The sequence below is a fragment of the Dermochelys coriacea genome, chromosome 11 (assembly GCF_009764565.3).
Source record: "Dermochelys coriacea isolate rDerCor1 chromosome 11, rDerCor1.pri.v4, whole genome shotgun sequence".
Taxonomy (NCBI): domain Eukaryota; kingdom Metazoa; phylum Chordata; order Testudines; family Dermochelyidae; genus Dermochelys; species Dermochelys coriacea.
The window spans coordinates 2,677,630-2,705,488 of NC_050078.2; the positions used below are offsets into that span (position 1 = coordinate 2,677,630).

At 56.1% G+C, this 27,859-nt stretch overlaps 1 protein-coding gene and 1 long non-coding RNA gene across 3 annotated transcripts in view; one reads left to right on the forward strand and one right to left on the reverse strand.

Annotated features, from left to right (window-relative positions):
- Positions 1–2,221: 2,221 nt before the first annotated feature.
- Positions 2,222–27,859, forward strand: part of VIL1 (villin 1) — a 36,447-nt gene continuing 10,809 nt past the window's right edge. Inside the window, exons 1-7 of one of the 2 annotated variants that reach the window (XM_038421688.2) lie at positions 2,222–2,340; positions 23,188–23,283; positions 23,607–23,681; positions 24,383–24,579; positions 25,306–25,414; positions 26,057–26,167; positions 26,830–27,032. In XM_038421688.2, the coding sequence (XP_038277616.1) occupies positions 23,209–23,283; positions 23,607–23,681; positions 24,383–24,579; positions 25,306–25,414; positions 26,057–26,167; positions 26,830–27,032 (770 nt within the window). In that variant the 5' untranslated portion in view covers positions 2,222–2,340; positions 23,188–23,208. Of the gene's footprint in view, positions 2,341–20,391; positions 20,503–23,187; positions 23,284–23,606; positions 23,682–24,382; positions 24,580–25,305; positions 25,415–26,056; positions 26,168–26,829; positions 27,033–27,859 lie in introns of those variants that run through there. The other variant, XM_043504816.1, reaches the window with a different exon arrangement.
- Positions 9,818–12,689, reverse strand: LOC122458003. Its single transcript, XR_006277819.1, has 3 exons — positions 12,637–12,689; positions 9,991–10,293; positions 9,818–9,858 (listed from the first exon to the last, which is right to left on the reverse strand). It is a non-coding gene; the product is annotated as an uncharacterized LOC122458003 (long non-coding RNA).

The window sequence follows — 27,859 nt, forward strand, 5'->3', positions numbered from 1 at the left end:
GGGCAGTTTTGTTTGGTAACGGCCAGGATGTGGGGAACGCCCCGGCACTGGCGTTTGGAGAAAGGGCTACGGGCCTGCGGCTGCTCGTGTCTTCACGGTGTATCTGTTGGGTAAAGAGACAACCCATGAGCGAATCGCAACTGCGGGAGAGAGAGAGAGAGAAAAACCCGATCAAAGTGCCTTTTGTGTGATTAAACTGTAAAATAATCTTTAAAGGAAAAAAAAAATACTGTGAGAACCACCCTGGCTCTGCTGTGTAGTGATTCAGCCACCAGCTCTGGGTGTGCCCCTGCTGGAGGGGAGGAGATCTGTGGGGGGGGGGTGAGTGACAGAAAGACCCCCCTTGTACACACACACACACACACACACACACACACACACACACGTTGCATCTCATGGGCCCCTGCAGGCAGAACAGTGTGTGCTAATGTGTGTGGTTAACTGCCCCCTGCTGGAGGGGAGGAGATCTGGGGCGTGGGGGGTACCAGCCTCCACATGCACGGGGGGACCACATCCCGTTCTCTGCTGGCTGACGGGCTCAGCGCTGATCATGTGGGTGTTGGTGGCCCGAAGCCAGAGCCTCAGCCCGGCCGTGTCCATTCCCCCCTGTGATTGCCCTCAGCAAGGTGACGCACTCGCCCTCAGCCGGTGCGGCCAGCTCTGGGCCAGGCGGCAGCAGGGGCGGTAGCCCGAAGGCCCAGGGACTGTGCAACTTGTCCGGGGCTCGCACCTGCTCTGTGCGGCACAAGGGACTTTTTAACCACCCCTCTGCCGGGGGCCGGGCAGTGTCTGGAGTGGCTAAAGCCGCCCTCTGCGGCGGTCCATCGAGCGGCTCAGCGCAGGTAAAGGGAGGTGACCGTGCCCCTGTCACCCTGGCCCTGCAGTGGATCAGCCTTGCCTGTGTCCTTGGGCGGTGGCTTCCAGTGTCCTCAGCTGTCACCCTGGCCCTGCTCATGTGCTGTGGGTTTCTCACAAGACCTCCCGGGGTCATATGCGACATGCTGGGGCCGCCCCATCCCCTCCCCAACTCTATGAAGGACTAAAGTGGGGGGGTCAGGCATGGGGTGGCCCTAGCACTGCAGTGAGGGGAGCCTTGTGACTAAGTCACAGGCCAGGGGCTCAGGTGACCTGGCTTCTAACTCCTCCCCCCCGCCCCCCATGGGGCAAACAATTGACGCACCTTCCAGAGCCACTGAGGGGGGCAGGGGGCGCTACACAGCAGAGCCAACCCCCAGGCTGCTGACCCCATGAGCCAGCCTCAGAAAAGCAGGAGGTTTGAGACCAATTAATTGTCCGTTGGGGGGGTGGCCTCAGCCGGGGATCCACTCAGGTGAGGGATTCAGCCCCTGGCGTGTCTGGGTGACGGCCCCGTGTCGGGGGTTCGGCCTCTGCCCCCGCTGCTGGCTCGTGCATTGCACTGTCGGGCTGGATGGGACCTCACGTGGTCACCACATCCAGCCCCTTGCGCCAAGGCAGGACCGAGCAAACCTGGGCTTAGCAACCACCTGTGCCAGGGGGTCCTACGCCCACCCGGGGACGCCGAACTCCCTGCGAGCTGGCACGTCGTTCCCAGTATCCCCCTTGCTGCAGCCCGTTGGGTCTCTCTTCTCTTGCCCTCCTGCCCCCCCGACTGCCTCCAACCTGCTTGGCATAGTGCCTGCAAGTGCCAGCAGCCCTGCCCACGTGACAGGCCCATGGGGCTGGCCCTGGGCAAGGCATGAGCAGCCCCCCCCACCCGCGCTAGTCCCTAACGCACTGGTCCCCAGCCTCACGCCACCCTCCCATAGGGGACGACCCCCCAGCATTGCCCAGCCTCTGCCCGCGCACCCCACACAATGCTCTTGCTCAGACCCAGGATTGGGGGGGCATCGCTGGGGGCACGGCCAATAGGTGACCTGGACGGGGGGAGGCTGGTGACAGGTTCTCCTGAGCCCGAGCCCCCTCCCATGGGCACCTGCTCTGCCCCGTGCTGGCTCGGCCGAGTCACTCCCGGCCCAGGGCTCTGAGCTCACTCCCCTGGCATCTTCCGGCCCCGTTGCTGGGGTTGGCTTGTCCCACTCCCTCATGAATGAGCTGCCTGTCGTCCCTGGCCACCTTTCACTCCCCCCAGCCCATGCGGCCCCCCCCTTTGGTGGCCTAATTGCTGGAGTTCAGCTCATTAGCGGGCAGGAGGGGGAGGGGGCCGGGCTATTCCATCACCAGGCTGCCGGGCAGGGTCCCCTCCCTCGCCTGGCCCTGGCTCGCCAAGCCCTGGGCAGAGCAACAACCCGCACCAGCCTAAAGACCCTGAACAAACCTTGGGGCAATAAAGCTGCCCCTCCCCAGGCTGCTCTGCGCCAGGTAAGGGAGGGGCTGCCAGCTGCCAAGTGGGGTGGGCAAACCCGGGTCTAGCCTGCCCCAGAGGAGACCGGGGCCGGGCGATTGGGAACAGCCCGTTGGCAAAGGCTGGCGGTTTCTCTGTGTTACTGTAGCCGAGGGGCCCTGCTCCCAGTCCGGTGGCCCACAGGCCCGAGGAGCCGGAGGGCACAAGGCCCCCCCTCCCCGAGCCCGGCCAGGCCGGCAGGACCTGGGGGCCAGCTGGTTTTACGCTGCAGCTTGCGCATTTTGTGATGGGGTGGCCTGGGGCTGGCTCCGGGACCAGGGATCCCTTCTAGGCCTGTGTCCACAGGGGCGATGGGACAGAGCACTGGGGGGGGGGCTGCCGGCTCAGCTGGTGAGGGAAGCTGAGTGAGAGGACAGGACACCATGGGGCAGGGCCCGCCTGGCAAAGACAGCGAGTTTGTCTCTTGCAGCGGGAGGGAACCGGGAAACTTGCAGATCTGGGGTGTGAGAACCTCCCCACTCCCACCCCCCCTGCCCAGGCCGCTGGCCTCCCACGAAACAACAGTGGTTGCTTGGCCTGCAGCTGGTGTCACCCACATCGCAGGCAACGATGCCAGTGCGCCCTCTGGGCCCAATGTCTTTCATGGGGCACGGGTACGGCTCTGCCATGAGCAGCAGGCGGGTGCCTGGCACAGTCAGTGTGACTTGTTCTAGCCAGGGATGGAGCCGCTCACTCGGAGAAAGCTCCAGCGGGTGCAGCCACCTGCCCAGTAACACCAGCCGCCATGAGCCCATCCCCCTGGCGTCCTGGCTCCCCAGTGATACAGAGCCCAGTGCAAGGTCTCGGGCCTGGTATGCAAACCCTGCCCCCAGGCACAGCGTCGAGCTAGCCAACGGCCTCCGTGTGCCCATTCACAGGGACTGGAAGAGCTGGGGGGGGTCCCAGGCCAAGGGGGCACCATGTACCCCACACCCGGGGGCGGGCGAGGGGTCTGCTCTGCTGCTGGAAACTCTGACTGGACAGGGAGTCAGTGTGCCCACAACAGAGTTGTTTCTGGCATAGGCCTAGTGGGCAGAGATGCCCAGGCCCACCCTGAGCCCTGCATTAGGGCAAGAGCGGCGTGGGCCCCGCCATGGGGTGCCCGTGTGGGCCCCACCTTCATGGGCACCTGGGGGCCATGGGAAAGTCCACAGGTTGCAGCAGAGTCAACATTATAAATTACTTCTGCACCTTCATTTACCCATTGGGCCATAAATGGCCCTGGAGCCGGGAGGAAATTCTGGTTAATGTTTGAAGAGGCTTGGACTGTGCCACCAGCTTGGGCCCGATAACAGGGAACAGCCCGGCCTGCCACCTGCCCCAGCCATCGCCTGCCACACTGCAGCCAGGCTGGCCTGCAGCGCATGAACTGGGCCTGGCCCAGGCTCCCTGCCCCTGCCAGCAGGCCCTGGGGAGCTGGAGAGCCAGCATCACACCCCTGTGGAGCACCCCATGACATGGCCTCGCGCCCGCCCTGCCCACCTCCAGCCTGGCCACTGGCTTGGTGCTCGGCTTTGCTCCTCTCCCCTTTTGGGCTGCATGAGGCAAGGGTCAGGGCCCATGACAGGGGAAGGGGCCCTGCCCATGGGACGCTGCATGTGCCAGCGCTGATATCAGTTACGCCAGCCAGGATGCAAGATCATTCACCCAGCCGGCCATGGCATCCTTCTGCTCCAGCTGTGGGATCCGGCCGAGTGTCTGTCAGACAGCGTGGCCACGAGCAGCTGCACGGAAACCTGGCCAGTCAGCTGGCTGTCTGGCCCAGCTATTCGGCCCAGCGGTTGTATTCCCAAGTCACCGCCCTGCGGGGGGGTGAGGGTGTCACCCAGCCGGACACAGGCTGCAGAGAAAGAGGCGACACCCTCTCCAAACCCAGGACAGTGGGCAACGAGGGTCACTGAGACTTGGATAGGAACCAGCCATGGCTGGGTGAGACAACGGAGCCCCAACACACACCCTGCTGCCTTCTGGCAGCAGAGCGGCCGATGTCCCAGGGCAGCCGTGCAGGGAGTTGGCTGGCAGGCTCTGGATGTTGTCAGCGGGGTTGTAGTTGCCTTAGTGTCTCAAGTTCTGGCTGGGAGGGTATTGAGGACTGTGCCTTTAAGGGCTGCACTTCCCTGCCAGTGAGGCCGGGGCGCTGTGACACTCTCGTTGTGCGCAGCTAGTTGGACCCGGGCGCTGACTGACCCGTGTCTCCTGCAAGCACCTGACCTGTGGGGCGGTCGCTGGACCCCACACCGAGCATCCTGGCTCTGCGGATGTGGATCCAGATCATAACAGCCCTGTGTTGAGGAAACATCAGTGCCCATGTGGAACACTTGGCCTCATGAGGGCATAAGTGCATCCAGACTGGGTCAGCCCACGGCCCACCCTGCCCCTACCCTGTCTCTGACTGTGGCTCATACCAGGGTGGCAGGGGCTGGGCACAGACTAGGGTAACTATGCAATGAGCCACCCCTGGCTTCCACTCCCAGCTTCTGGGCCCTGCCACACCTCGTGGGCCTGCGGCGGCACTTGAAGTCTTCGTCCCCGAGCAAAACAGCTAATGCCTGGCCCTGTGCTCCATCCACCCTTCCCCATGTACTTTGGAGATTCTTCAGCGTGACCTGGTTCTTTACGTTGTGCACATAGTCCCGCTTCCCTAAGCCTGTCCAGCAGGCAGGTCCCTTGCTCAGAAATCCCCACATCTGCCCCTCCCGTGGGCTCTGTGCCCAAGAAGCCCCGTCACTCCACTGCTTCTCAGGGTCACCCTCACGACTGCTTCGCCAGCCTTCCTGCCTGCAACACACAGAGACTGAGACCAGTCTCCTTGTCCCCCTGCCTGTGCACCCCAAGAAACCCCACCGGAGCCCCCTGACTCAGCTCTGATCTGCCATGTGCTTTGGGTGGTCACTCCCACTGTTTGCAGCTCTCTCTACTCCATAAAAGGGCTTAATTGCTCCTGCCCCTGAGTCTGAAGGAAGGTGCTTGGCACCTGCTGACTTTAACTGGGACTGTGATAGTCTGTGGATCCAGGACTCACCCGATCGGCACCTTCATGCTAGCGAAGGCAGGATCCTGCTGAGGTTGGTGCCAAGCCGTCTGCCCAGCACTGTAGCGCCCTGGCGAGTTGGTCTCTTGTAGCTCAGCATGATCATTGCAGCAGATAGTTCTGTGCCAGCTTCTTCTCAGGGAGAGCTGCCACTGTGGCAGGGCCGGGGCCAGCTCAGAGAATGGGGCTGGGACGTGCCTCGGTTGCCCTGAGGATGCACTTGTCTGGCCTGAATGTGATGCCCCCACCCCCACCCCCTCGGTTTTTGGAACTCAGGGTGTAGATTAGCCTCGTTCTTCCATGACAGCTCCAGGCACCCTGATTCCATCCGCCATGGCGACAGCCCCCGGAAACATCCCTTGGGCTGGTTGAATAGCAAGGGGCCAGTGGGGGGCTGCGCACTGAGCCTGAAATCTGCCCGGGCAAACTGGACACTGGCCGAGGTATTTGTTCCATCGCATGGGGCATTTGGGGCGGCTCCTCCTCGACAGTCATGCTGAGGTGGCCTGGCTCTAGGCACAGTTACCCTCCCTGGTGCTTGCCCATCACCACCAGGGCGGCACCCACTGGCCAGGATCTTTGCCCTCAGTTACCCCCCTGCCCTTTCAGTCTCGCAGGGCCACCGGGGTTCCCCACGGAGCAGGTGCCTCCGGGATTCAGGGAGAGAACTTCCATACCCGGGTCTGCCCCAGGAAACGCCCCTCCTCCATTAATTACCCCGGCTCCGCAGAGGCAAGGGGCCGGGGGAACTGGGTCACGTTCTGCTCCAGCTTGGCGCACCCTGACCGCCCCTTGCCTGGGTTTACGGCAACTGCTGGAAGGAGGCCAGAGCCAGGCAGGAGTTCCTGGCCCAGCGGACAAAGAAGCAGGCAGCGGTGGATCAGGCACTGGGCCAACGGAGTAATGCCCTAGGCCCTGGCCAATTGGGGGGGGGCCTGGGAAAATGGTCACCCCCACACCCTGACTCTCTCTGGCCACTCAGCGCTCCTGCTGGGGAGCAGGGGAAGCCCCCGTGCCATGATCCCGCTCCCTGGCAGGAGTGCCGGGCAGGCGGGTGGAGTGAGGGAAGCCCCTGCGCCCCGACCCATTTCCCCGGCAGGAGCGATGTGGGGTACTGTAGGCAGAAGGGATGGGGAGTGGCCCCAGCTTGCTCTGGTCCAGGGACCCACAACCTGGAAGCACAGACCAGCCCCAGCCCCTCAGCGCCCGAGGCCCCAGGACAAGGACGTGCGCGGCTCTGCAGGACAAGGACATGCACCGACAAGTCCCTGGGGTCGGGTCCTTCCTGCTCTGGGCTCCACAGATCAGCTGCCCTGTGGGCGCCCGCATGGGGATCCCCCTGGGCAAGCAGCACCTTGGGGAGCCCCACAGGTGACCAGAGCAAAGCCTGGGACCAGGAGCCACCGAGCCCCTTCCTGTGCCAGAACTGTGCAGGGCACCAGGGGCCCACCCTGCCGCCGGGCAGCAAAGCCAGGGCAGGTTCGGGTGCACACGCCCGGTGACATGGCTGAGCACGTCGGGCACACGTGGGGCTCCAATGCTGCGAGCGAGCCGGGAACCAGCGGCTCCTTCCTGCAGAGGAGGCTGTGGCGAGGTGCCAGCGTTGGAGGGAAGCGGGCTGCTTGGCCTGAGGACCCTTCACTGCATCCAAAGCTCTTTGCGGCCCGGGGCAAGGGCCTGACTCCCTCGGGTGCGGTCGCCCCCTTGGAAGCCTGAAGAATCACAGGCGGGTCCCTGTCTCGGTGCGTGCACCCACAGCCGCTCCTGGAGCCCGGCTCTGTGGACGGGGTCTCCCTCTGCTGGCTGTCGGGGTACTGCAGCAGCTGAGCGAGAGGTGTAATGCGGACTCCCCCACAATTAGCTCTGGGATGTGGGAAGGAGGATCTTTTCCACCAGGGCTCTGACAGCTTTAAAGCAGGCCAAGCCTGGGGGCCCGGGGTTCTGCTTTCCCACTGGGAGGAGCAGATATTGGTCTGTGTGCGGGAGTGGGACGCTGGCTCAGCACAGGAGATAAGATAAGCTGGAGAAACTCCCCAGCGCTGTAAAGCAATAAAACAGGATGATGGCCCCCTTCAAACTTTTCCGTCCCCCCTCTCCTCGGGGAATGCAGGCTGGGGGCCTCACTGAAGGGGGGTGTGGGGGGGATGTCTGGACTGGTCACTTTCTGCACAGCCAGACCCTGGCTCCAATCACTCCATTCTGCATCTTTGGGATATGGGCTTCTCTCTCACTTCCTGTCCTAAACCGTCACAGAGCTTGACCGTTAAACAGCTGCCACAGCCCACCGAAGAGGTGGGGGCATTTCAGCGTCGGACGGGTGAGCCCCATGCAGCATGGCTGTTCGACCGCTGCTGTGCCTCCCCCCAGCAGTGGCTGCATTTTGGAGCTGGGTGAGGGACTCCTATATGTGTGCAATGCGGTAAAATACTCTGGGAGAAATAGGCACAGTCATTGCATTAAGGGCCACTCCCGGCTCCAACAGAAACTGAACGCAGCACGTAAGCCAAGGCTTTGGCTTCGGGACCAGCCAAGACATGCCTACCGGCTGCAAAGACAGACCCAGGTTTGCCACACATGGGCCGGACACCGGGGGCCCTGGGCTCACTAGCTCAGGAGTTAACACCCAGAGGAGTTTCATCCCAGGAGAGGGGAGGGTGAGTCACGTTGCTCCCTTGGGTGACGGGGACAGAAAGTGAGAGTCCAGAGAAAGCTCTCAAGGATTCTTTTGGTTTTGCTTCCCATCAGCTGGGTAAATATTTATCAGGCCAGGAGTGATCTTTGCCAGACAGCAGATGCTAAAGAATGACAGATCAGGGAGACTTTAATTCCAGCTATGATAGTGCCCCGACCTGTTCAGACCTGAGAGACCAGGATCTACAGCTCACCTCTATCTGTCCCGACCAGTGCGACTCTGGGGGCTTCTGGTCCCTTCTCTGCCCCTGCCCCAGTGGGGGTCTGGGCTGAGTCCCCACAGGAGAACGGGGCTGGCCACACCTATGTTCAAAGACCAAGGCCTTGACCCAGCCCATTGTAGTATAGGAAACTGCTCCTTGTAGGAGTGCTACAGGTAGCAGTTACTGACACATAATGGATTGTAAGAAACTGCTGTTGTAAAAAAACCTGCTATCTGATGTAGCAAATTCCTACAGATAGCAATTTGTCCCCTGCACTCTTGTGTTGTCCCCTGCACTCATGGCAGGACTAAGTATTATCTAGACCATCCCTGACATGCTCTTTAAAATCCCCAATGATGCAGATTCCACAACCTCCCTGGGCAATTTATTCCAGGGCTTAACCACCCTGACAGTTAGGAAGTTTTTCCTAATCTCCAACCTATACCGCCCTTGCTGCAATTTAAGCCCTTTGCTGCTTGTCCTGTCCTCAGAGGTTAAAGAGAACATCCCTCCTCCTTGTAACAACCTTTTATGTGCTTGAAAACTGTTGTCATGTCCCCTCTCGGTCTTCTCTTCTCCAGACTAAACAAACCCAATTTTTTCAGTCTTCCCTCAGAGGCCATGTTTTCTAGACCTTTCATAATTTTTGTTGCTCTTCTCTGGACTTTCTCCAATTTTGTCCACATCTTTCCTGAAATGTGACACCCAGACCTGGACACAATACTCCAGTTGAGGCCTAATCAGTACGGAGTAGACCAGAATAAATACTTCTCGTGTCTTGCTTACAACACTCCTGCTAATACAGCCCAGAAAGATGTTTGCTTTTTTTGCAACAGTGTGACACTGTTGACTCATATTTAGCTTGTGATCCACTATGACCCCCAGATCCCTTTCCTCAGTGTCCTTCCTAGGCAGTCATTGCCCATTTTGTATATGTACAACTGATTGCTCCTTCCTAAGTGGAGTACTTTGCATTTGTCCTTATTGAATTTCATCCTATTGACTTCAGACCATTTCTCCAGTTTGTCCAGATCATTTTGAATTTTAATCCTATCCTCCAAAGCACTTGCAATCCCTCCCAGCTTGGTATTATCCGCAAACTTTGTAAGTGTACTCTCTATGCCATTATCTAAATCACTGATGAAGATATTGAACAGAACTGGGCCCAGAACTGATCCCTGCAGGACCCCACTTGTTTTGTCCTTCCAGCTTGACTGTGACCACTGATAACTACTCTCTGGGGACAGTTTTCCAACCAGTTTTGCACCTACCTTACTGTAGCTTCATCTAGGTTGCATTTCCTTAGTTTGTTTATGAGAAGATCATGCAAGACAGTATCAAAAGCTTTACTAAAGTCAAGATATAACATGTCTATCACTTCTCCCCATTGACAAGGGTTGTTACCCTGTCAAAGAAAGCTATCGGGTTGGTTTGACATGATTTGTTTTTGACAAATCCATGCTGATTGTCACTTAGTACATTATCTTCTCGGTGTTTGCAAATTGAGTGCTTAATTATTTGCTCCATTACCTTTCTGCGTACAGAAGTTAAGCTGATTGGTCTGTATTTCCCTGTGTTGTCCTTAGGGTGACCAGACAGCAAGTGTGAAAAACTGGGACAGGGGATGGGGGGTAATAGGAGCCTATATAAGAAAAAGACCCAAAAATCGAGACTGTCCCTATAAAATCGGGACATCTGGTCACCCTAGTTGTCCTTATTTCCTTTTTTATAGGTGGGCACTAGATTCACCCTTTCCCAGTCTTCTGGAGTCTCTCCCGTCTTCCTTGACTTTTCAAAGATAATTGCTAATGGCTCGGATATCTCCTCAGTCAGCACCTGGAGTATTCTAGGATGCATTTCATCAGGCCCTGGTGACTTGAAGACCTCTAACTTGTCTAAGTAATTTTTAACTTGTTCTTTCCCTATTTTAGCCTCTGATCCTAGCTCATTTTTACTGCCATTCACTATGTTAAACGTCCAATCGCCATCAACTTTCTTGGTGAAAACTGAAACAAAGGAAAAAAAAGAGGAGTACATGTGGTACCTGAGAGACTAACACATTTATTTGAACAGAAGCTTTTGTGGGCTAAAACCCACTTCATCGGATGCATGCAGTGGAAAATACAGTAGGAAGATGTATATATACACAAAGAACATGAAACAATGGGGGTTGCCATACCCACTATAACGAGATCAGTTAAGGTGAGCTATTACCAGCAGGAGAAAAAAAACCTTTTGTAGTGATAATCAGGATGGCCCATTTCCAGCAGTTGACAAGAAGGTATGAGTAACAGTAGAGGGAAAAAATAAGCAAGGGGAAATAGTTTTACTTTGTGTAATGACCCATCCACTCCCAGTCTTTATTCAAGCCTAAGTTAATGGTGTCCAGTTTGCAAATTAATTCCCATTCAGCAGTTTCTCGTTGGAGTCTGGTTTTGAAGTTTTTTGTTGTAGTATTGCAACTTTTAGGTCTGTAATTGCGTGACCAGGGAGATTGAAGTGTTCTCCGACTGGTTTTTTTAAAGTTATAATTCTTGACATCTGATTAGTATCCATTTATTCTTTTACGTAGAGGCTGTCCGGTTTGGCCAATGTACGTGGCAGAGGGGCATTGCTGGCACATGATGGCATATATCACATTGGTAGATGTGCAGGGGAAAGAGCCTCTGATAGTGTGGCTGATGTGATTAGGCCCTATGATGGTGTCCCCTGAAGAGAGATGCGGACAGAGCTGGCAATGGGGTTTGTTGCAGGGATTGGTTCCTGGGTTAGTGTTTTTGTTGTGTAGTGTGTGGTTGCTGGTAAGTAATTGCTTCAGGTTGGGGGGCTGTCTGTAAGCAAAGACTGGCCTGTCTCCCAAGATCTGTGAGAGTGAGGGATCGTCCTTCAGGATAGGTTGTAGATCCTTGATGATGCGTTGGAGAGGTTTTAGTTGGGGGCTGAAGGTGAGGGCTAGTGGCGTTCTGTTACTGTTGGGAATGGGCCATCCTGATTATCACTATGTAATGATGCTGGTTCTGGTGGGACCCAACTGAGAGTGCCAATTCAGGACAAATTGCTTAAAGCAGGGCAGTTACAGCCCATGGCTGGGGTTTCTGTGCACACCAAGGCAAACCAAACCAGCCAAACAGAGAAGACTTTGGTTTTACCCCACTGGCTAACCACAAGTCACACAAGCAATTCCCTTAGACACTCCAGTTTCCCAGTATCACTGCCAGTGCCACTCAGTATGGGGACAAATGGCTATGAAAACCAATACCCCAGTAAAAGAAAAAAGGTTCTCTCGATCCCAAAGGACCAAGCCCCAGACGCAGGTCAATATACAAATCAGATCTTACCCACAAATCACGCTGTTGCCAGTCCTTTAGAATCTAAAATCTAAAGGTTTATTCATATAAGGAAAAAATACAGATAGGAGCTAGAATTGGTTAAAGGGAATCAATCATATACAGTAATGGCCAAGTTCTTGGTTCAGGCTTGTACCAGTGATGGAATAAACTGCAGGTTCAAATCAAGTCTCTGGAGAATATCCACAGCTGGGATGGGTCTTTCAGTCCTTGATTCAAAGCTTCAGTGTAGACAAGTCCCTCCAGAGGTAAGAAGCAGGACTGAAGACAAGATGGAGGAGCTGCAGCAGCTTTTTATAGTCTCTTGCCAAGTGGTCTCTTTCTTTGTCCCTAAGACGAGCTGACCATCACATGGCCTGGAAAAACCTCAGAGTTCTGTCCATAGGCAGGTCCCTGCACACCTTGCTGAGTCCCAAGGCGCGTCTGTCTTCTCTCAATGGGTCAATTGTATAGCTTATGGTCCATCAAGCAGGCTAGGCAAAGCTGACACCAACTTGTCTGGGGCGTCACTCAGAAGCATAGCAGAAGTTTGAAATACAGACAGTATAGAGCCAATATTCATAACTTTAACTACAAAAATGATACATACATACAGATAGCATAATCATAACCAGCAAACCATAACCGTGTCTTAGACACCTTATTGGACTCCCTTTATACAAGATTTTGTGCCACTACAGGACTTTGGTTGCAACAATGATGTATATGGTCCCAGCTTATGTCAATAACGTCACACACTACAAAAGGTTTTTTTTCTCCTGCTGATAATAGCTCACCTTAACTGATCACTCTCGTTACAGTGGGTATGGCAACCCCCATTGTTTCATGTTCTCTGTGTACATATATATATCTTCCTACTGTATTTTCCACTGCATGCATCTGATGAAATGGGTTTTAGCCCACGAAAGCTTATGCCCAAATAAATTTGTTAGTCTCTTAGGTGCCACAAGTACTCCTTGTTCTTTTTGCTGATACAGACTAACATGGCTACCACTCTGAAACTTGAAACAAAGAAGTCATTAAGCACTTCTGCCATTTCCACATTTTCTGTTATTATTTCACCACTCCCGTCCCACATTGAGTAAAAGGCCTACCCTGTCCTTGATTTTCCTCTTGCTTCTAATGTATTTGTAGAATGTTTTCTTGTTACCCTTTATGTCTCCAGCTAGTTTGATCTCATTTTGTGCCTTAGCCTTTCTAATTTTGTCCCTACATACTTGTGTTATTTGTTTATATTCATCCTTTGTAATTTGACCGAGTTTCCACTTTTTGAAGGACTCTTCTTTGAATTTCAGATCATTGAAGATCTCCTGGTTAAGCCAGGGAGAACTCTGGCCAGACTTCCTGTCTTTCCTACGCAGTGGGATAGTTTTCTCTTGCACCCTTAATAATGTCTCTTTGAAAAATTGCCAACTGTCTTCAGTTGTTTTTCCCCTTAGACTTTCTTCCCATGGGATCATACCTACCAACTCCCTGAGTTTGCTAGTCAGCCTGCTTGAAATCCATTGTCTGTATTGTGCTGTTCTCCCTCCTATCATTCCTTAGAGTCATGAACTCGACCATTTCGTGATCACTTTCACCCAAGCTGCCTTCCACTTTCAAAATCTCAACCAGTTCCTCATTATTTGTCAAAATCAAATCTAGAACAGCTGCTCCCTTAGAACAGCCTCTTCACCGTGTGAAATAAAAAATTGTCTCCAATACATGCCAAGAACTTCTCAGATAATCTGTGTTCTGCTGGGTTATTTTCCCAACAGATGTCTGGGTGGTTGAAATCCCCCGTCACCACCAAGAACATAAGGTTGTTCTTATTTGCTGACTTGTCCTAATTTGCGAAAAAATGCTAGCCGATGTAGCTAATTCCTCCAGAGAGCAGTTTGTTACACCATAGGGTGTGTGAAACTGCTCTCTGTAGGGACTTGCTACCTGTAGCAGGGAGAGGTAGTGAATTGTTACCATTAGCAGTTACTGATACATATGGTTGTTCTTACGTTCTGACTTGTTCTAATTTGCTAAAACTTGACAGTAGTATGGTGGGATGGAAGCATAAAGTGTTCGGCTTCCGAAGGACCCTGCCTAGGTTAATTGTAGTGGGACACAGGACATGTGGAGGATGATTTAAACTCCTAATTTCCTTAGGGTTCGCCTTCAATATACTTCTATGCCGGTGTGATCTCTGGCCATTACAGTTCATCCCCTCAGCAGGCAGGGCCAGGCAGCAACGCACTTGTCCTGGTGCCTTTACTGAGAAAGGTTCTGATGAAAGGGAGCGTAGATTCCAGCCAGCTCCTGGGGTAATATCTCATTGGAAATGAAAGGGCTTGTTCAGAAAGAGATTTTGAAGTCTGTAGGGTAAAGATGAGCCAGATGGGTTTGTCTCCATGCAGGTATATTTTATTCTTGGAGGCGCTGTGTAGAAAGGAAAGAGAAGTATTTTGGATTTCCTATTTCCCTTACTGAGGACCATCTATTCTCCCCTGAAATTTTTCCTGGCAGAAGCAGTTCCTATCTATTTATTACAGGGTCAAAACATGGCTGCCATCACACAGAGGTATTAGTGGTGGTGGAGGTGAGAAGAGGGTCAAAAAGTCCTTTCCCTCCCCCAAACACTCCCATGCATGTGGAAGCCATAATGTTGCTGCTGCTAAATACCCTGATGGCAAACAGGGAGGGGCGGAAGGCACTGCCAGCTATACTGAGCACCCCAGAGGAGCCAGGCACTGTGTGGCGTGTATGCTACTACACCTATTCTGTACTGGTGAAGGCAAACCTCCCTCCCCAGTGCTCCTGATGGCCCCGGGGCTTCCCCGGCTTCCACCAGCACAAACACCCCTCCTACCACCACTGCTTGAAGATGAACCACCTTCTCCTCCTCCACCCCATGGCTCAAGCTTTGGAGCCATAACTGGGCCTGCAGTTGGTAACATGCTCATGATCTCTATAAAACATGGCATCGGTTGATTATAACTGTTGCTACTGAGCATCTGAAACTCAGACAAACCTTGGTGGGGAAGCAAAGAGTTCTATTGAAAAGCTGGCATGGTGTTTTCAGTGAGGGGAATAGCTCTTTAGAGGCCCAGGCTTCTCCCATGAACAAATGAGCCAGTGAAGCAGCCTAGCAAAATAAACCAACCTCCCCTGCTATTTCCATTCAGAGGAGAATTGATGCTGAATCCTGCAGCTGACAGAATGTGATATAAACAAATATCGCACAGAAAAAATATTTCACTGCAGTGTTTCCCCCAGAAATTGAGATTATGGGGGTGTTCAGAAATACAGGGGGCGGGGGGAGGACCCATGAGAGGTGAGACCATGAGGGCAAAGGTGGGCTCTATTTCACCACAGTAAACACTGAAAAATGTTTCACAATCATTTTATTAGATTTAACTCATATTTTTCAATCATCAGACAAATTACAGTTGGCTACTCAAGCCTACTATGAAGCACTATACCTACATCCTTCTTGGTTCCTTCTTGTAATTTTGCACAGCTCTGTTAATGAATTTGTCGAATGCAGTGCATTCATTTTTCGTAGCTTCTCATGTGTCAGGTACTTCCAGTCCTTCATGACATGCTCATGATCAGGCAGAAGGCGACGTCTTTCAGAACCCAAAATTCTATCCAAAGAGGAAAAAGAACGCTCAGTTGTAGCTGTTGTGACCGGGAGTAGAAAGAGATGAATTCCTACTTCTTTCATCCCAGGAAACAGAGCACAAAAATTGGGTCAAACCATTAGTGATGACAAAGAAGAAGTTGAAGTCAAATCTACATTCATTCATCATATGATATTCCACTGTGTGTTCAAATTCTCTATTCTGTCCTGGTCACATGGCAGCCCCATTGCTGGTAGTGCCTCACTCCACTCAATTGTCGGTGTTTTATAAGACAGGCATCTGTAAAAGCTACGTAGAGGTTGATGGAATCCAGAAGTTGTTGTTCTTCTTGATGTAAGAATCAAGTCCATGTACTTTACTTTTTCAGCTGCCTTAACAATACTTCTTGTCTTCTTCATTTAAGGAGTTTATATAAGTGCCCTAATTAGTCAACGTCTGAACTGAAGTCTTTGCTTCTTCCAGTATGTTTTCAATGGATCTCTGATTGATCCAAGCATAGCTTCCATTGCTGGACAGAGATCTACTACTGTTGTAGCAGATGCCTGAATGAATGTTGTAGCACATGCCTGAATGAAACCAAGTGGTTTCAACAGTAGACTTACAAGAGAGAGAATGGCAATAGTCTTCTCTGAACGTAGTAGCAAAAGTAATCCACCAGCCTCACTACTTAGATCCATCCCATCTCGGTAGATACTTTCCAAAGCCAATAATAATGGTTGCAGTAATTTTAAGACAACAGCCAAGAATCGCTCATGAGAAAGCCAGCGGGTTTTCCCAGGTTGGACTAATTTGAACTTCAGTCCCAGTGTATCTTCTATATTTTCCAAGACCTTGAGTTCTTTTGGATTCTGACTGAAAAAAGAGTGTAATGAAGACATTCAATTTATAGCTTTTTAAATGCCTTTTGAAGATTTTGAAGCTCATCCTAGCACTAGTTGGAGTAGATGGCCCCTGAAGCGTGTATGGGAGAGATCAGAGTTACACTTTTCTCTGAGCGAAGCTTGTACTCCACCATGTCTTCCAGAGACGTTTGCAGCTCCATCAAATGCACAAGCAGCCATCTGTTTTGGGTTCAACTGAGAAGCATTTAACTCTTCTAAGACGTGGGTTGTCAGAGATGCAGCCAACGTGTCTTCTATAACCTGAACATCTAGAAATTCATTTACTGGCCTACCCCTGACAACAAGATAACATAGGCAGTGACTTAATACTTGACACCCATTTGCATCGGTGCATTCATCAGCCATGTATGCACATTCTCTGAATGTGGTGAGAGAGGTTTTCACTTTTTTGACTGCTGAGTCTTTCACTGTTGCATCGCATGCTTCTAGCCAGTCAACTGAGTTTCTTGCAGAAAGATAGATTTCAGAGTAGCAGCCGTGTTAGTCTGTATTCGCAAAAAGAAAAGGAGTACTTGTGGCACCTTAGAGACTAACAAATTTATTTGAGCATAAGCTTTCGTGAGCTACATCCGATGAAGTGAGGTGTAGCTCACAAAAGCTTATGCTCAAATAAATTGGTTAGTCTCTAAGGTGCCACAAGTACTCCTTTTCTTTTTGCAGAAAGATAGTGAGCATCTGCTGGTCTTGGTCAAAACCAGTGTCCAACTTCCGGATTAACAAATGACAATGCACTTAACACTGGCCTCCAGTTTGTAGTGTGTGGTATCTCTTGCTTAAAGAGAAAGGATGATGTGACAGCCATGTTTGTTTGAATAAACTGGGTTGTGTTGCCAGTATTTTGAACAGCCTTGTTAAGTATTTCTAAAATTGGCTTTGACAGTGACTGGCTTATAAGGTTTTCTGTATGTCGATGCAGTCCAGAGGATTGGTGTTTTGCAGCCTTTTCACAGAATTTGTCAGCATTGGCTTTGCTGATCGGTCTGGCAAACCAAGCTCCTCCACTTTTACTCTATAAATTCATGATATGCTCACAGCTTGAATAGTGCGTGCAGTCCTGATCGCCCCATCTCAAAAAAGATCTATTGGAGTTGGAAAAGGCACAGAGAAGGGCAACTAAAATGATTAGGGACATGGAACAGTTTCCATATGAGGAGAGATTAAAAAGACTGGGGGACTTTCCAGCTTGGAAAAGAGACTACAAAGGGGGGATATGACTGAGGTCTATAAAATCTTCACTGGTGAGGAGAAAGTGAAACGCTCCCTCATATAACACAAGAACTAGGGATCACCCAATGACATTAATAGGCAGCAGGTTGAAAACAAACAAAAGGAAGTACTGCTTCACACAACACACAGTTAACCTGTGGATCTCCTTGCCAGAGAATGTTGTGAAGGCCAAAACTAGAACAGGATTAAAAAAAAGAACTAGATAAACTCATGGAGGACAGGTCCATCAATGGCTGTTAGCCAGGGTGGGCAGGGATGCAACACCATGCTCTGAGAGCCTCTGTATGCCCAAAGCTGGGAGTGGACAACAGGGGATGGATCACTCAATAATTACCCTGTTCTGTTACTTCCCTTTGAAGCACTTGGTATTGGCCACTGTCAGAAGACAAGGTACTGGGCTAGATGGACCATTGGTTAGACCCACTATGGCCGTTCTTATGTTTTATGTAAAAATTAATTATAATATAATAAAAATGTTTAGTACAGAAACTCCCAACACCTGCCAAAATCGATCACTTGGGCAACACAGTTCTGTCTGCTGGATACCTGGGCAGAGTAGGTGAGCTCATGTAAATACAGCCTGGTCCTGAAGCCTTTCCCCCGACCCCTGGCTCATCACTAGCTGTCAGGGGACAGCTCATTCACACCTTGCTTACAAATCATCATTTTCAATTATAAGGTTGGCCAACATTGCGGACCCCAATGCGCCAACATGGTCAGCAAAAACAAGAGCTGTGTGAGGAGGCTTGTCTTTGTTCAGACTTTTCAAACTTGTCATACTTTTCCAGGTACAAGTATTTTATCATACTTTGTATCTGCTTTTAAAGTGCGTATTGATGTATCAATTTCAGTTCAAATTTCCAACCAATGACTAAACTGGCAACAACTATTGGTAACTAGTTGACCACTGTGGGGGTGTTGGGGAAATTTGTGGGTGGGGGGGGCCACAGGCCCCGGGGGGGGGCGGTGTAGGGAAGGCCCTGTTTCACTGAATTAAGTCTCCTGCTGCAGAGGAGCTGCAGTGACTAGGCCCCTCTCCATCCCAAATTCTAGGGCAGTTCAGACCCGGGTCGGAGCTCAGCAGCTTGGGCTGAGACGCCGCATTGCCCGGCACAGGAAACGGCAGCATTCGTTGCACTGGGGCGTGGAGCATCCAGTCAGCGCAGCCTGCAAACCCTTCAGCGACTGGTTTATCCTGGAGACCTGGTTCCTGCGGCTCTAACAGGGAATTTCCCCAGACCCCAGCAGCAGGCTGGGACGGCCTCTGGCCCCAGGGCTCTGCTCAGTGGGATGCAGAACTCAGTGGAGTGGGGGATGCTTCTGCTCCTGCACGGAGCTTCAATGCTTGGCTCTGTGGCCCTTCGGCCTGCAGGTGCCTGGCATGTTTATGGCAGGCAGGTGCGTTCGACCCGGCACACCCAGAATGCTTGGTGGTGTGTGGGATACACTGTACCCAGAATGCCCGGCGGCGGGTGGGTGCACTGTACCCAGAGTCCTCGGTGACAGATGGGCACACTGTACCCAGAATGCCTGGCGGCGGGTGGGCGCACTGTACCCAGAGTCCTCGGTGGCAGGTGGGCACACTGTACCCAGAATGCCTGGCGGCGGGTGGGCGCACTGTACCCAGAATGCCTAGCGGCGGGTGGGCGCACTGTACCCAGAGTCCTCGGTGGCAGGTGGGCACACTGTACCCAGAATGCCTGGCGGCGGGTGGGTGCACTGTACCCAGAGTCCTCGGTGGCAGGTGGGCACACTGTACCCAGAATGCCTGGCGGCGGGTGGGTGCACTGTACCCAGAGTCCTCGGTGACAGATGGGCACACTGTACCCAGAATGCCTGGCGGCGGGTGGGCGCACTGTACCCAGAGTCCTCGGTGGCAGGTGGGCACACTGTACCCAGAATGCCTGGCGGCGGGTGGGTGCACTGTACCCAGAGTCCTCGGTGACAGATGGGCACACTGTACCCAGAATGCCTGGCGGCGGGTGGGCGCACTGTACCCAGAGTCCTCGGTGGCAGGTGGGCACACTGTACCCAGAATGCCTGGCGGCGGGTGGGCGCACTGTACCCAGAATGCCTGGCGGCGGGTGGGTGCACTGTACCCAGAGTCCTCGGTGACAGATGGGCACACTGTACCCAGAATGCCTGGTGGCGGGTGGGCGCACTGTACCCAGAGTCCTCGGTGGCAGGTGGGCACACTGTACCCAGAATGCCTGGCGGCGGGTGGGCGCACTGTACCCAGAATGCCTGGCGGCGGGTGGGTGCACTGTATCCAGAGTCCTCGGTGACAGATGGGCACACTGTACCCAGAATGCCTGGTGGCGGGTGGGCACACTGTACCCAGAGTCCTCGGTGGCGGGTGGGCACACTGTACCCAGAATGCCTGGCGGCGGGTGGGCGCACTGTACCCAGAGTCCTCGGTGGCAGGTGGGCACACTGTACGTAGAATGCCCGGCGGTGGGTGGGCACACTGTACCCAGAATGCCTGGTGGCGGGTGGGCACACTGTACCCAGAGTCCTCGGTGGCGGGTGGGCACACTGTACCCAGAATGCCTGGCGGCGGGTGGGCGCACTGTACCCAGAGTCCTCGGTGGCGGGTGGGTGCACTGTACCCAGAATGCCCGGCAGCGGGTGGCGTGTACCAGCCGTCCGGTGGCCCGTGGCGCGGCTCTACCGGGGTCTCTGCTGCAGGTGGAGTGCTCTGGGCCTGCTCTCCCCGGTGCCTCTCTGCCCGCGACACCCCGCCGGGGCCCTGCTGATTCCCAGCGCCGCCAGATTCAGCTCCAGAACGCAGAAACCTGACCCAGGCTCTGTTCCACGTGCCTCCGGCTGCAGGGCTGAGGCAGGGTGGGGCCCAGGGGACAGATCTGTGACGAGATAACGATGCCACATGCTGGACAATAAATAGGGAGTAACGGTGCCAGGGCAGCAGTGGGCAGCTCCCAAGAGACCCAGGGACCTTGGATCGCCTGCATGTCCCTCCCCAGGCTCCTGTCCTTATATGGTGAACGCAAGCCCATGTGAAGAAGGGAACAAAGGTCGCCCCGTTTCCGTCTCCGTCAGGAGAGCACTTTGCACAGGTACCAGCAGTCTCCAAGCTGCCGCACCGAGCTAGCACTGCAGGAGAGGTAAGGGGTTGGCGGCGGGGGGTCGGGGGTTTGGCACCTTGGCCTGGCCGCTGCCCGCGTGTCCCCTTGTGCCTGGCTTTGCCCTGCAGGCCCTGGGGGCGGATCTCAGGGCCCAGCCCCAAACAGCTGGGACCCACCTGCCAGCCCTCTCCGGCCCCCTCTGCTCCCCAAGGCGGGGGGCAGGGCAGCCCTGGGGGGGCAGGTGGGAAGTGGAGGCCCCTAATTGATGCGGGCTGCTCCTTGCTGGTGGCTTCTGGGGGAGCATCCACACCCCTGAAGGGGCTGAGGATATAGGGCCTGATCCGAAGCACTGGGCTTTGGATTGGACCCACAGCCCTGCTGGGGCAGGTAAGCAGGGACCCCTCTGGGCTCCCCCTAAATCAGACCCACTCCCCTTCCCCCTTGGAGGTGCGGGCTGCATTTCTGATGGGTGCCAATCGCCCGCACCTACCTCCGGCCCCACCCCTGCCGGGATGCACCGTGACCCCACTTGATCCTTGACCCTCTGCCCTCAACTCTCAGGTGACAGCCACTGGCCTGGCAGAGCGGTGGCAAGGATGTGGTGTCTCTGGCAGCCCCCAGGGCCGGCAAGCAGAGGGCCTGTGAGCCCATACAGTGCGTCTCTGCACGTCAGCGCCCACACAGCCCTGGGGAGGAGGGACAGGAGCGGTATCTGCATGGGACAAACAGGGAAACTGAGGCAGGGGGCAAGGCCAGGCCACAGAAGGTGTCAGGGTCTGATTTGAGCCTGGTGGAGCCACCTGAGGAGGTTTCTCCGGGCCTGGTAGCTGTTTGATGGCACTGTGCAGGCACGGGGATCTGGGGGCAATGGCCCCTCCGTTAGCTGGAGGTGCAGCTGAGTGTGGGGCAGGCAAGTGTGGGCATGTGAGGGCTGGGTCCAGATGAGCACACGGGAAGGGCGCGGACCAGGCTGAACTCCACACGCAGAACAAAGGCCCATTCTGGGCAGATGGTGGCCCCCTGCACCAGAGCCCAGAAGGGACGTGTCTGGGCCGGGGGGGGAGGGGAGGGTGGCTCCAGCTTGTCCTCCCACAGGGGGCAACTGACCTGAGCTGAGCAAGAGGGGCGAGTATTTGAGCCTCTCTGAATGTCGGGGGCGGGGGGCATGATCAGCATGGGGGGGCATGCAGCTGAGTGCACCTGGATCTCGGGGGCGGGGGGTGGGGGTGCTACCCTTCAGGGCTCTAGCCAGCCGTGAGCAGCCATAGCACAAGGCCAGGCAGGGGAATCCGGTGCCGACGGGGCTGGATGGCACAGAAGGGAGGGCACACGCTGGCTCCGGGAACAGGAGGGCTCATCGGCTGGAGCTCTAGGGCGGGTGAGTGGGCAGCGGTGAAGGGCTGGGAACACGGCGCCTGATCTCGCCCCTTGAACGGGGCAGGGAGGGCCAGGTCCACCCACCGCGTGGCCCTGCCCGAAGCGCTGATGCATGGGCCCCCTCGGGCCAGTCACCAGGTGGGGCGGGAGGGACCGTGAGTGGGCGGCACGTCCAGCCCCCTGCACTCAGGCCCGAGCAAACCCGGAGCAGCCCTCCCAGGGCTTTGTCCAGCCTGGTCTTGGAACCCTCCAGCGCCCAGGACCCCACACCCTGCCTTCTCCCGGCTACCCCTGCCTCCTGGGACGGCTTTTCTAGCCCTCGCTCGGCTTTCCTGCTCTCCTCCGGACTCTCGCCCGTTTATCCCCAGCTACCCGAGTGTGGGGCGTAGCCTCTGCCCCTGCCCAGTGCCGAGCAGAGCGGGACACGACTCTCCTGTTAATACAGCCCAGGGTGACAGTCACCCCCCCCCCGCCCAGCCTGGGCATGAGCCCTGCCCCAGGCCAGCCCCTCGGGCTCCGGATCCAGGTCTCTGTCAACCCACTAAAGCATCGATCGTGCGCCAGGGGCACCCATGGTCCCGGGGAGCAGCTCCCTACTGGGGGCCATGCTTCAGGGCTTCCCTGCTCCCCTGTCCCCCGCCCCCGGAAGCAGGCACATCCCAAGCAGGTGGCAGCTAACCCCTGGCATCTGGAGCACGTATGTTTATCAGCCTGGCTGGGCCCAGTTGTCCCAGCAGCCGGGCCCCGGCTGGCAGAGAGCACCCAGGGAAATCCGCTTGCCCATGCACCTCCCTGTGCCAGCTTGGCACCCACCCACGCGCCACACCCCAGGGAGCTGTAAAATCCCCACTGCCCAATGTGAAAGCTGCTCTCTGGGCTGAGCCCAGGGATTAAACCGGGCACCTCCAGAGCTAACAGTACGAGCCACCGCAGCCTGAGCTGCAGAGCCCTGGCCTGGCCTGGGCACAGATAATGCACAAGGGCCCGGCTGCTGCCCCTGCCCCAGAGCTGCCCGTCTGGCACCTTCCACCACAGCCCCTGGCCCAGACAACTCCTCTCAGCCGTGGCGCTGCCCTTCCCCATGCCATGCTGCCCCCCGGGTGCAGGGACTTGCTGGCACATGCACTGGGGGTCCCCTCTCCCCGAACACCGGGGGAACTGGGCACCGCACCAGAACCAGCTCTGGCAATGAGCCCCCGCCCACCCAGGCCCAGCCCCGGCCTCTTGGAGTGTGGGGTGCACATGGAGCTCCCCGCAAGGCTCCAGGCAGGGGCTCGGCTCAGCATCTCCCTGTCATTAATGGGTGCTAACGAGGGTGTCACCAATGCTGCCTCTCCCCCATGCCAGGCCCCCACCGCGCTACCCACCATGCCGGAGCTCACCGCGAAAGTCACCAAGATGCTGAACAGAACCACGCCTGGTCTGCAGATCTGGAGAATCGAGGTGGGTGATGGGACCCGGTGATGGGGGGGCCCAGCTGGGGATGGGGCTCCTGGATCTCTGCGTTCGTCAGTGCCCGGGACTGAGAGCCACTGGCGTGGCCTCGCCCACTAACATCCCAGGGACGCGGCCTCACCCCAGACTCAGCAGCGGCCGGGGGATCCTGGGGGAGGTCAGGCTGCCTGCAGCGGCTGAGGGGTTAACCCAACAGCAGATTGCCAGCTCAGGCCGGTGGCACCAGAGTACCTGGTCCATCCCCGCAAGCCTGGTTCCCCCGGGGGAGGCCCCCTCCGGACTCAGCACCGTGCGTTTCCTTCTCTTTCCAGAAAATGGAGATGGTGCCAGTGCCTCCCAAAAGCTATGGGAACTTCTACGAAGGGGACTGCTACGTGCTGCTCGTGGTATGGGCTCTGTGCCGGGCCTGGGACGGAGCAGGGGGGGCAGCGGGGCACCCTTCTGGGCCTGGTGGGTGGCCCAGGTGGGTGGCAAGCTGGGCCGTGGGGCACCCTGCTGCCTCGCCCGGTGGGGGGAGAAGGGGAAGGAGGGGAGGCGGCGTGGGGCAGGGTTGCTTAGCACCCGGCAGTGTGTGTGTGACAGCAAGTGAGGATGTGCGCTAGGGCGACCAGGTGTGCAAGCCGGGGTGTGCACCCCAGCTTGGGCAAGTGAGCTGAAGGGGGAATAGCCTGTAATATTTTTAGGAGGCCTTGTTTGTGCCTCAGTCTGGTCAGCTGGGCGCCAATCCCAGCCAGGACTGCAAACAGGTGCCTGCCACCCGCTGGGGAGCAAGGCCATATAGGGGAAACTGAGGCACACACGGGCCTCCGCAAAATATTACAGAATATGCCCGCTTCATCACAGTGCGAGGGGAGGGGAGGGCTGGGAGTACACACGTGCTCCCTGCAGGCTGGAGCGAGCGGGTGGCAGTATCTAAATAGGAGCATGCCAGTCCGGGACTGTGTCCGGCTGCCGGGGCTGCCGTGCTGAGCAGCTCCTCCTGGTTAGCCGGCGGCAGGATCCCAGCCCAGGGCGGGCCGTCGGCCCTCAGACCCCGGAACGGGCACGGAGCTGCGCCTGCCGCTAGCCCACTGTCCTTTGGCCACAGACGCACAAGACCGGGAACAGCTTCAGATACGACATCCACTACTGGCTGGGCCGGGAATCCTCGCAGGACGAGCAGGGGGCGGCTGCCATCTACACCACCCAGATGGACGAGCACCTGGGCGGGGTGGCCGTGCAGCACCGCGAGGCCCAGGGCCACGAGAGCAACATCTTCAAGGGCAACTTCAAACAGGGACTCATGTACGTCGGGGCCAGGGAGGCGGATCCCACCCCCGCACCCCCGCTTGGGGTGGGGTGGGGCAGGGCATAACGTCCCCCAACCAGCATCGATAACGCGTGTGACCATGTCGCCCCCGTAGGAGCTATTCCCTGGAACTCCAACAGCCTGCTCCTGACCCGCAGCAGGAGGGGGCAGGCGCTCTCAGTCCCGGGGTTCGATCCCCGCTCTCGGCCGTGGTGCGGGTGCGTGGCCGCGGGAGGGCTCTTTGGATCCGGACCCTGCTGTCTGGGCCCAGGTTGGATCCACAACCCGCCCAGGGCAACGGGCGCCGCCAACTAGCCCCTGCCCCGTGGGAGGGACTGGGAACCACTGAGTGGTCCCAGGAAGGCAGGCCTGGCAGGGGGCGGCCAGGTGGGGGGGGCATCCCCACTGCGTAAGCAAAGGCCCCTGCAGCTCAGCTGTCCTGGAGAACACCAGGTTTCTGTTCCCAGAAGCTAAAGGACTCAGTTTCCCCAGGGACGGAAACTCGCTGGGACAGGAGTTCAGGCACTAAGAGGCAGCAGGGTCTAGTGGCTAGAGCAGGGGAAGAGGTGCCAGGACTCCTGGGTTCTAACCCCCCCCCTCCCCTGCCCCCTGCTCTCTGTGCGACGGGGGCACGTCCCTGACCAGCCCCCGAATGGGGAGAGCGATCCTGAAAAATCTGCCTCCCGGGGCTCCCCACTCAGACCCAGCCTTTCCCCCCCCAGCTATAAGAAGGGTGGCGTCGCCTCGGGGATGAAGCACGTGGAGACCAACACGTACAACGTGCAACGGCTGCTGCACGTGAAGGGCAAGAAGAACGTGGTGGCTGGAGAGGTGGGTGATGGTGGGGGTGGTTGGCACGGGCCCCGGAACCACCAGTCCGAGCGCGGTTGCACACTGGCTCGGGGTTTAAACCCAGCTCCCGGAGCCCTTTGCCAAAAGCCAGCTCAGGGCAGCGTTCACACGTGGTTCTCCTTCACTTCCTGTCCTAAACATTTGCACTGAGCAGCGGCGCGTCATTAGCAGCCGTGCCCCACCCCAGAGGTGGCTGCATTTCCACACTGGGCAGGGAATCCCTGCGCGGCGTTGCTGTGTGTCTGTTGGAGGGCTGCCACGCACCACCCCAGAGGCAGCTGCATTTGATTGGTGGGGGATGCTGTGGCCATAACGCGAATGAAGCTAATGAAATTCATTGTAATGGGGGAGCTGAGACCTGAGAGGGTCATATCAGGGTGAGCCTCCTCAGGAGCTGTTAGGCACTGGGACAGGGTATGTGAAATGCTGCCTTCTGCGGGGGGACTCAGAATTGCATTGCTGTGTGTCATAGGCCCTATACTGTTGGCAGCTGGTGGGGATTCACTTTTAACTCCCATCCCAGGGAGAACCCTTTGGTGCTAGAGAACCCAGGAGTCCTGCCTTCAGCCCTGTGCTTTACAGCCTTATTCCCCCACTGACCTGGCTGCCTTTCTCCTGCAGGTGGAGATGAAATGGAACAGCTTCAACCGGGGGGATGTTTTCCTCCTGGACCTGGGCAAGCTCATCATCCAGTGGAACGGGCCGGAGAGCAACCGCGCTGAGAGGCTGAAGGTAGCATGGCAGCATCCCAGCTAGGAGGGGCCAGAACACCCCACGCCCTGGGGCCCTCTGTGAGCTGGGGTCCTGTCATCCAGCCCTTACTGGTTACTGAGTAAGCCCCGGTGGGGATGTGTCCCACTGGGGTCTCTCCAGTGGCCTCACCTGCTGTCGCTGTTCGCTCAGCCCTGATCTTTCCCTGGGAGCCCCCCATCCCTGCAGGGTTCGGAGCTCAGCCCCTCATCTCTGCTCTCATCTGAGGGAGTGGGAGACCCAAACACCCCCTCCGCCGAGGGAGAAGCTGCGATGGGACATGGATCAGCTGTCCCTGCAGGTCCCCTTTGCATGGTGGGGAGCCCAAATGGGTTGGTCCCCCCCCCAAGTCAGCCCTGCCCCAAGGGAGTGGGTCTCCCCTATGGCAGCTCTGGTGCCCCTCACTCCCGAGCCGCAACCCCGTTAGCTCAGCCCTGCCCCCTGCAGCTTTGCCGGTGCCCCTCACTCCCAACCTGCAACCCCCTGCTAGCCCAGTCCTGGGCTCCCCACACAGCTCTGTCTGTGCCCCTCACCCCAGACCCACAGCCCCCTGTATTATTCCATAAATCAGCTGCCCTGTGGCTGCTGCCCAGCCCGGGTTGCTCTCACATGTGACGCCAGCCCCATTGCCTGTTTTGGTGCAGGGCATGAACTTGGCCAAGGACATCCGGGACCGTGAGCGGGGTGGGCGTGCCGAGGTGGGTGTGGTAGATGGCGAGGATGAGGCGGTCTCCCCAGAGCTGATGAAGATTCTCACCCACGTGCTGGGGGACCAGAAGGAGATCAAGCCAGCCATCCCCGATACCGTGGTGGACCAGAAGCTGAAAACCTCTCTCAAGCTCTACCAGTGAGTCACCCAGGGGAGGGGCCAACACACAGAGTGTGGGGAGAAGGAAGCTGTCAGCCCCGTCAGGAGAGGAGACCCCTGCACAAGCAGGGCTTGTGTGATCTATCCCCAGGACTCTTCCATGCCCTGGCGTGCCCACACTGCATCTTTTCTAAGGCTAAAAAGGGCTTCAGGCCCATCAATCCACACCCCAAAGTACTAGCTGTATAGCAGCTTCCTGCAGCAGTTAGTTCCTCCAGTTAATTGCAATGCATTTCCGTTCTCCCTTCTCCCTCTTACCTTCTTCATGCCCTGTAGAGCCCTGTGATGCTTGCATCATGAAATACTCCTCCTACAGAGACAGCAAGAACAGCTACGGAGCAGAATCCCTCCAGGGCTAGTCAGAGCAGTGTCAGGTGAAGTCAGTTTTAAAGTCAATAGCTCAGCCGGCTTTGCTCTCTGCAGAGCTGTGGCTAGGGTTAAATCTCTCTCCAGTTGTGGCTGCTGTGAAAGGTTTTTAGCCGTGAACTCAGGAACCAGCCTGTTTCTGACCTGTGTCTGTTTCACAGTCACCCTTTTCAGCCAACGTGCGCACAGCTCCCATAAAACGTTGCTCTTCCCTGGTTCTTGAATTCTCTGGTGGAAACCTGCTCTTTCGTAATCCACATTCCTCTGAGGTAGAAAACATGCATCAGACAGAGCCAGACCCCTTTCAGCATCATCTTTGTGACCATCTGCAGGGAAGTCCAGGGAGTTAGAGATCTGCTCTGCCGGCTTCCCCACAGCATAAATGAAAGGAGATCCCTGCATATCACTGAGGGCTCTGTGGAGTCTGCAATGCGAAATCT